The sequence below is a fragment of the Trachymyrmex septentrionalis genome, unplaced genomic scaffold (assembly GCF_001594115.1).
Source record: "Trachymyrmex septentrionalis isolate Tsep2-gDNA-1 unplaced genomic scaffold, Tsep1.0 scaffold383, whole genome shotgun sequence".
Lineage (NCBI taxonomy): Eukaryota > Metazoa > Arthropoda > Insecta > Hymenoptera > Formicidae > Trachymyrmex > Trachymyrmex septentrionalis.
The window spans coordinates 64,505-72,288 of record NW_017305550.1 but is presented as its reverse complement, the minus strand read 5'-3'; the positions used below and the strand labels follow the sequence as shown (position 1 = coordinate 72,288).

At 32.8% G+C, this 7,784-nt stretch overlaps 2 protein-coding genes across 6 annotated transcripts in view; one reads left to right on the top strand and one right to left on the bottom strand.

Annotated features, from left to right (window-relative positions):
* Nucleotides 1-2,863: 2,863 nt before the first annotated feature.
* On the top strand, nucleotides 2,864-4,325 carry LOC108750923 (eukaryotic translation initiation factor 4E-like). Of its 3 annotated transcripts, none has more exons than XM_018490801.1 (4): nucleotides 2,864-2,988; nucleotides 3,437-3,618; nucleotides 3,726-4,043; nucleotides 4,121-4,323. In XM_018490801.1, exons 1-4 carry the CDS (start codon nucleotides 2,959-2,961, stop codon nucleotides 4,233-4,235), a joined length of 645 nt encoding a protein of 214 aa, XP_018346303.1. In that variant the 5' UTR covers nucleotides 2,864-2,958; the 3' UTR covers nucleotides 4,236-4,323. The 3 variants fall into 3 exon arrangements, with proteins under 3 accessions (XP_018346303.1, XP_018346302.1, XP_018346301.1); XM_018490800.1 differs by lacking the exon at nucleotides 2,864-2,988 and adding an exon at nucleotides 2,998-3,324 and having other exon boundaries at nucleotides 4,121-4,325; XM_018490799.1 differs by lacking the exon at nucleotides 2,864-2,988 and adding an exon at nucleotides 2,998-3,345 and having other exon boundaries at nucleotides 4,121-4,325.
* Nucleotides 4,326-4,869: 544 nt separating this feature from the next.
* Nucleotides 4,870-7,784, bottom strand: part of LOC108750922 (fas-associated death domain protein) — a 7,097-nt gene continuing 4,182 nt past the window's right edge. For all 3 annotated transcript variants that reach the window (XM_018490797.1, XM_018490798.1, XM_018490796.1), the window contains exons 3-5: nucleotides 5,543-5,725; nucleotides 5,185-5,315; nucleotides 4,870-5,038 (exon numbers count right to left, since the gene is read on the bottom strand). In XM_018490797.1, coding sequence (XP_018346299.1) covers nucleotides 4,907-5,038; nucleotides 5,185-5,315; nucleotides 5,543-5,725 — 446 coding nt within the window. In that variant the 3' untranslated portion in view covers nucleotides 4,870-4,906. The remainder of the gene's footprint in view (nucleotides 5,039-5,184; nucleotides 5,316-5,542; nucleotides 5,726-7,784) is intronic.

The following is a 7,784-nucleotide window of genomic DNA, read 5'->3' as shown; positions in this document are numbered from 1 at the left end:
AAAATATATAATAAAAAATAAAAAATAATAACTCAATTTAAATATAAATTAGTTTAAATATATAATAAAAAATAAAAAATAATAACTCAGGTTAAATACAAATAAATTACAAGTTTTGACTATCGGATTGAGCCCTCTTCAGACATTAACTTATCGAAAAAAACCGCAGTACAAAATTAATTATCGCAAATGTTCGCATATTCATTATATTCACAGTTCGGGTGAGTCTTGATGTAGAACTCGACATTATTCACATACGATTGATCAGTCAAAAATATATCATATCTCTTGGAAAAGTTCTAGTTGATAAAAAAGATAAAAAGACTTCTTATGAAAAAGTAAACGCAAATAAATTAACATACCGGAATTCTAATAAGAAATAAAAACTCATCAAAAAACGTGTGAAAATTATTTAAACAAGTGAGTCTATATAAGTATAATAAGTAGTCATTGAAATATATAAAGATAAGTGAAGGGACGCAGACGTGAAAAACGAACATTGTGTATCGATTATTGTGCACGCTCATTGATACGGATCACCATGGACTGAAAGAAGAGACGGATCGTCAATATCAGAAAGTCAAACTTTATTTACAATAGGTATGTATATATGCTTTATGAAGACCTTCGGTGTCAGTTTGTAAATTCAAACTATTTTTCCGCTTCTTAATGTTGAGCATCTCGAAAATTAAGCGTTTCCTATAACAAAGCTCTTCATCTAAAATTTTAACCTTATCCCATTGGAAATCGTGATCAAACTATAGCCTATGCTCTGTGATGATAGAACGGACAAAAGTGTATGTCTAACATGATTACGATATTCTGTAATTCTGGTTTTCAATTGTCTGTCCGTCTGTCGAACATACGACGCACAATTGTTACACGATATTTTATAGATTACATTGCTTTTCGATGTATGGGAACAAATATTCTTCTGTACTTTTATATATTTACCCATTTTATTAAGATTATGAAAAGATATCCTAATGTCGTTTTTATTGAATCGCTTGAATTTTTCCGCGTGAAGAGGAATAAATGATACCGTTAAGAAGCAGATTCGTTTGACAGACAGACATTGTCAGTCAAATCATTGTGTGCTATATGTCTATTTTTTATTAAATTTTTAATAATGATTAAGGATAATTATTTTGTACTACCGTTTTTTTCGATATGTTTAACGTTTGAAGAGGGCTCAATCCGAAACTTGTAACACTGAGTTTTTAATTATTTTTTATTTAATTTTTATTATTTTTTATTATATGTTTTCTTCAAATTTATTTTTCTTTATTTATATTTTATTCTTTTAATTGTATGACTTTTTTAAAAAAATGTGTTGACTCTTATTTTGCCCTTTATTTACTGTTATTTATTTTGTATAGAAAGAGTCCTTCAATTTGGTAAATGTTTTCTTCTTCAAAGTTGTCAAATTTTCAACTATCAATAGCAATAGCAATAGCAGTATCGACATAGCCTGCAATCGACATGAGATTCTGTTGATTCTGGTAGAGAAAACTTCTTACGAACGGAATGCTAGTGAAATCATTTCTAGTAAGAAATCCGTTCCGTTATACAATATCTTATGTATTGAAAACAAGCATTTTAATCAATAAATACCGTTAAAAATTATTTCTAATTCCCTGTTTCACTTTTCCGCTCAAATTGTACTGCAATATTAGGAGATCAACAGACGGAACAGAACACGCGGAAACGCGGAAATCTAGTAAAGTTTAAATAATTTTGTCTTCCGCGTTTTCGCATTTCCGCGCTTCATGTAATGGTAGCCTCAGAGTCGAGAGTTGAGAGCCTGTAGTGTAATTACGACTTTACGAAACGGAATGCTAAACTCATTTCTAGTAAGAATTCCGTCGTTCCGATTCCGTATACATAGACGGCATCCTAAGGGGGTCACATGAAACTATAGTTGTGTTCCGATAGTTGTGTCGAAAATATTCTTTTTAGTTATACACAAAGTAGCGCTGTAACTAAAGAGCTTCACACATGAAATGCATGACACATAAGGCATAAAGGATTTCACACATAAAATCCATAAAACCGATTCTACATTAGTTGCAAGCCGATCGCAAGTTTGTTGCGACAGCCAATCTGAAGTTTGTATTTCGAAATCAATCGCTTCATATTATAAGTCGTAAGAAATTGACTAATTACAGTCGAATTTGAGAAGAATAATCGACTATGATTCGTCCATTTCTTACGGCTTTAGGCTTAGAACTTTATTGTAGATCCAGGGTTACAGATTACGGCATACAGTTACGGCCAATATAAATGCTCCTGAAGAAGAAGATAGGCTTATACCTCAATTTTGAGCCTTGAAATCGTGGTGTAAGCTTGTTTTCTTCTTCACACGAAAATGGTTTTCTTATTTCTTTTAAAAAGGTTTAACTTAAGGCTTAAACACAATAGGCACAGGCAACAGTGAGTAACGAGCCATCCAATCAGAACTCTGGTGTGTAAGTTCGATATTATATCCTAGAGCTCTGATTGGACAGCTTGTTATTCCCTGTTTCCTATGTCTATTGTGTTTAAGTTTTTAGATTGGATTAATGACGTTGTATGCTCTCCTATTGATGAAATATATAGCGTCAACCAATAGTATAACATTAGATCTGTTCGCGTTGTTCGCACTTTTTGCACTCGGCATCTTCGCTTTCTCTCTTTTCAAAGCTAAATATATATTTATCTCATTTTAAGTGCAAAAATATTTGAGGATTTCATGCAACGCGATTAAACTTATTATCCAACTCAAATGGGAGCAAATCTGAATCAATCGAAAACGCTATTTGATTCTCTCTCTAATAGAAGTTTGTTGATTTAGAACTAGAAATCTGGTGATTACATTTTTAAAGTTGCAACAATACTGCCAGATGTGTCGCTGCTATTCGCGCGGCTTCAACGGAGCGAGTTAGCAAGCGTCGTGTATAGCGAGTAATATCAAGTGACATGGCTACGAGTATTTCTGAAGAAATCGAGGTATGTTGATGATGGAACGAATCGTACAGGAACGCCAATTTCATCCACGTGGCGCAGATCGCGGCGAAAACAAAGCGTAATATCGTGCGACAATTCTCTGCCGATCCTTTACATTCCTTTCATTATCCTTCTCCCTCTGCGTCCCTCACCCTCTTCCTCGTAGAAAGTGATCCGCGAGGTTTGCAGCGTTTTTTCGTTCAGTAAAGGTGCCCCACCGCGTCAATCCTATCAATCATTTATAAATAATCGCCGGAAATATCGCGGGCGATTGCGAGGGGTGGCGTGGAACCGACCGGCAAAACTATGCGCACGCAATCCGTTGTGAGCGTCGTACAGGTTAGCGCGACCATGCACAAGGTTGCTCATAATTTCTGAATCGATGCGTCTGAATGCGATCCTAAGGCGATTCCTTTTAATGTCAGATAAACAGTGACGTAACTCTTTTTAGGAAATCGATCGAAAGCAGAATACGGAAGTAGCGAGCCCTGGTGAGTTTCCGCCTGAATACTTAATCAAACATCCATTGCAAAATACCTGGACTCTGTGGTATTACGAGCCTGATAGGACTAAAACATGGGAAGAAAGCCAGCGGGAAATAACGAGCTTTGATACAGCTGAGGATTTCTGGAGGTAACTGAATTTTGTTTCTCGATAAACGTGAAAAACATACCAGAGATATGCAAAATGTATAATATGAACTATAGCGAAGAAAAATCGTTTTTTTTTGTTATGTACAGCTTGTACAACCACATAAAGACAGCTTCTGAATTAAGACAAGGTTGTGACTATAGCATGTTTAAGCAAGGAATTCGGCCTATGTGGGAGGATGATCAGAATAAATGTGGTGGACGATGGCTAATAAATCTAGACAAAAAGCAAAGAACTACGGATTTAGATAATTTTTGGTTAGAAATTCTACTGTGTATGATTGGTGAAGCCTTCAACGAATATTCTGATGACATTTGTGGAGCCGTAGTGAATGTTAGGCCAAAAGGAGACAAACTTGGTGTCTGGACATCGAATGCAGATTGTGCAGATAGTGTTATGGAAATTGGGTAAGACATCAAACTTGATTTTTTGTCTCTGACTTTTCAAGCTTATTAGTATATTATACGATAATTTATGATTTTAGCCGAAAACTCAAGGAAAGATTAAGGATTACATCTAAAACAACTATGGGATATCAAGTACATAAAGATACTATGGTGAAAGCTGGGAGTCAAACGAAAAATACTTATACACTTTAAATATCACTAAAAATTCATGATATCACCCTTAAGTTGTTCATTCAAATATGTTAATATGAAAAATCATCAGATAATAAAATTGTGTGGAAATATATCTTTGCATTATATTAAAAAAAAAAACATAAAAATTTTGTTTTCAAAAGCATGTTATATTGTTGTAGTTACGTTTCTATAATAACAGATTAAAATTAATAAATCACATCAAAATGAAATAGATGGATATATTAATATAAAGATTCAGTTTAAGAAATATAGAATACATATAGCTCACCTATAACTGATGAGATACGCACGTGGGCTGCTGTATTTTTGTGACTAATTGACTATATGATTTAAATAAATTTATATTCTTAAATGTAATTGTACAACCTTATTTTTTGGCAAATAAATCCTTAGTAATCTCATTTAATACTTATGTACAGTATAGTTATAATTATACTCAAGAATTTTTTATAAAAAAGTGGCATAATGCTTTCGTACTTTTATTTATATCAATTATATAACTTTGTACATTAAATTATCTATTATATACTATCAAATCTGTTCATTGTTAAATTATGTCACATTTGATTGGAAAAAAAAAACAGAATAAGTTAAAACGTCTATTCAGAAAGAGAAATATATATATTGGCTCTAATATAACACATATAGAAAAATTTTATATATTGATATCATATCCTATTTTTTAATATCAATTCCTCCACAAGTTCTTTAATATCTCTCCGTCTTCCCTTTTCTAAGGCATGTATTAGATTTACGGCCCATTGCTCAGTGTCGGATTGCAATATATAAATTTTTAAAATCTATAAACAAATTATTTCAGTTCAAGTTCAATCAGAATATATTTTAGATGTCTACCTAAGCATACATGTAGTACATACACATACGCACGTACGCATGCACACGCACGCACATATATACATTTAAGTCTTTATTATAAATGTGTTACCTCGTAGCTTTGTTGCTTCAAATCATAAGGATATTTACTTTGTATAGCATCGATTTCACATTCTGTAATACCTAAATGTCTAGCTACATCTCGCCAAGAACGACCTAGTCTGTCTTTGACTTGTAGCATCACTTTAAAAAACATATGTATGTATGTATATGTACATATGTATGTATACATATAGGTATATATTTATATATGATTATAGTCTTGATTGTGTGTGGGCGTGCACACTGCATACACATGCATAAAGTGTGATAAAAATTTATCATATTTTTTTTTAGGACGTTTGATGTATATTGGGCCATATAAACACATTATGAATAAAAAAAAGTTACAATTCAGATTTTAATAATACCTGCTTCTTGTAATTTTCTTCTTTTATAAAGATTATATTGATCCTTTTGTTTAGAGTTACAATATAATGTTTGTGAACTATTACTGAATGATTTAGTTGAGTTTTCTATTAACAATTGAGATAACATAGAATTGCATGCGTACTCTGAGCAAATAGACTCTGATGATAATGATGGTACCAAAACTGTTGTAGAAATATAATTTATTAGCGCTTATCAAATTATTTTTTAACTATTTCAACATATTATCAAGTTATTTTAATGTAATCTGCAGTGGAACTTTCCTAACTTCAGTATTCTAACTTCATTTCTCTTTCTATATATATACATACATACATGACATAGCATGGTAGAAAGATTACATGAACCGTCCGATTCATGCTGACACGCTTATGAGCATCGTTTGTCTTCATTTAACATTTGACAAACAAGGATGAAAACATTTTTAAGCGTGTGAGCGTAAATCGGATCGCGGCCATGGTGTGCTCCTAAAGTTTGGCCAAACCACGCCTACTTTTGTTCCGACAAGACAGCTTAAGACAGTTTTAAATGTAAAAATGTAAAAATTCGAAAGAATCGATTATGAATACTGACGTGTTTCACGTCATCAAGTTTCTCGTGCAAGAAAAGATTCAGTACCAACTTCTCATAACGCGAAACAAGTCGGTATTCATACATCCGTATTCATAGTCCTTCCTTTTAAGGATGGAGGAAGCTTCCATGAAGGATTCCTCGATTCTCCAAGGCCTCCTTGTTTCATAAATGGATCTCAAGTCTGTCTTCCCAAAGGAAGAAATATTTTAGAGATTTTAGTAACCTATTGAAGGCAGCATGTCATAATATATAGTATATGCAAACCTAATATCATGAATTACGAATAAAGGTTATAAAGGCATTGTTAATTAAATAAAGTCATGATTAAGCATTTTGCAACAATAATGGATAAACATAAAATTAATAACGAATTTGATTGGACGCACTCACTGATGCACATTAAAACTGTCGTACATACACAAAATAACGGAAATATATATTTATAAATGAACATGGAAATCGATTAAATTGTAAAATCACTCAATATATTTTATTGTATTGTTAGATAAAATATATATTTCATAATTCGAAATATTTGTATTTTATTTTTATACTTAAATTAGACAAGTGTACAATGGCTTTAATGTCAGTGCTTCCAATCGGATTCGTCATAATGCTTATTATACGAAGAAGGAGAAAATACTTTTGACACAGTTTATTTCCGAAAAAAAAACTATCGAAAATAAAAAGACTAGTGTGACGAACTAAATTTGGTGGTTTGATTGGTGGTTATGAAGGCTGCACTTCCTCAAGGAAACTCGTAACCTTCCTTGAGAAAAGGAAGCTAATAAGGTTCTTTGCTTGATCAAGGAAGGTTTATGAAATAAGAAACAAGGAATCCTCATTCCTCAAGGAAGTCGATTCTTACATTTAAGGGTCTGAGCATAAGAATTGTCGTAACACTTACTTAAACTTAAGTTGTAGACGTAAATAACGCATAAGCTTTTAGGTATGACGTACAACTTATTACTGTGTCTCCAAGAGACGGCAAATAGTATGTCATACGCCAAAGCTTGTGTGTTATTTACGTCTACAACTTAAATCTAAATAAGTGTTACGACAATTCTTGTGCTCAGACCCTACGACTGTCTTAAGATGTCGTAAGTCAATCCGAGGTCTGTATTAATATCTTAAGATATTATATTTAAGATGGTTTGAAAATAAAAACGGACTATGAATACCGCCCCATGTTTCGCGTTTCACAGTTACAGCACCGTATAAGTACATACAGTATGGATACTGAACTTTTTATGTGGCCCCCCAATTTTTAGTGCGCATGCGTCGATTTTCAACCAGGAATGTGGCTGCCTTCAGCAAGTTGAAATTGCAGGTTACGTTAGGTTAGGTTAGGTTAGGTTAAATTAGGTTAAATTAGCTGGATCTCCTTCCCAAAATATAATTAACCCTTTCGCCTACAATATTGTGTGAGACTCGTGATAAGGAAATCGGGTCAAACATGAATATCACAGATGAGAGCCGTGGTACGTCGTTCGTATAAAGCTTAATTTTTTTTTAATTTGTAAGAGAAAAGTATAGTAAAGGGTTAATAAAATTAAGTTTTACTAAAAAATTAAATCAAATTTTTTCGGAGACGCTATATTGTGTAGACTGTTATATCTATATATGATGAAGTATACAGTATTTTCGTAA

What these genes read in the sequence shown, in the direction of transcription:
- LOC108750923 (XM_018490799.1), top strand. Translation starts at nt 3,292, where the DNA reads ATGCGCACGCAATCCGTTGTGAGCGTCGTACAGGTTAGCGCGACCATG. An exon ending in ACAGCTGAGGATTTCTGGAG is followed by an intron (nt 3,619 to 3,725) that starts GTAACTGAATTT and finishes TGTTATGTACAG; the next exon opens with CTTGTACAACCACATAAAGA. An exon ending in GATAGTGTTATGGAAATTGG is followed by an intron (nt 4,044 to 4,120) that starts GTAAGACATCAA and finishes TTATGATTTTAG; the next exon opens with CCGAAAACTCAAGGAAAGAT.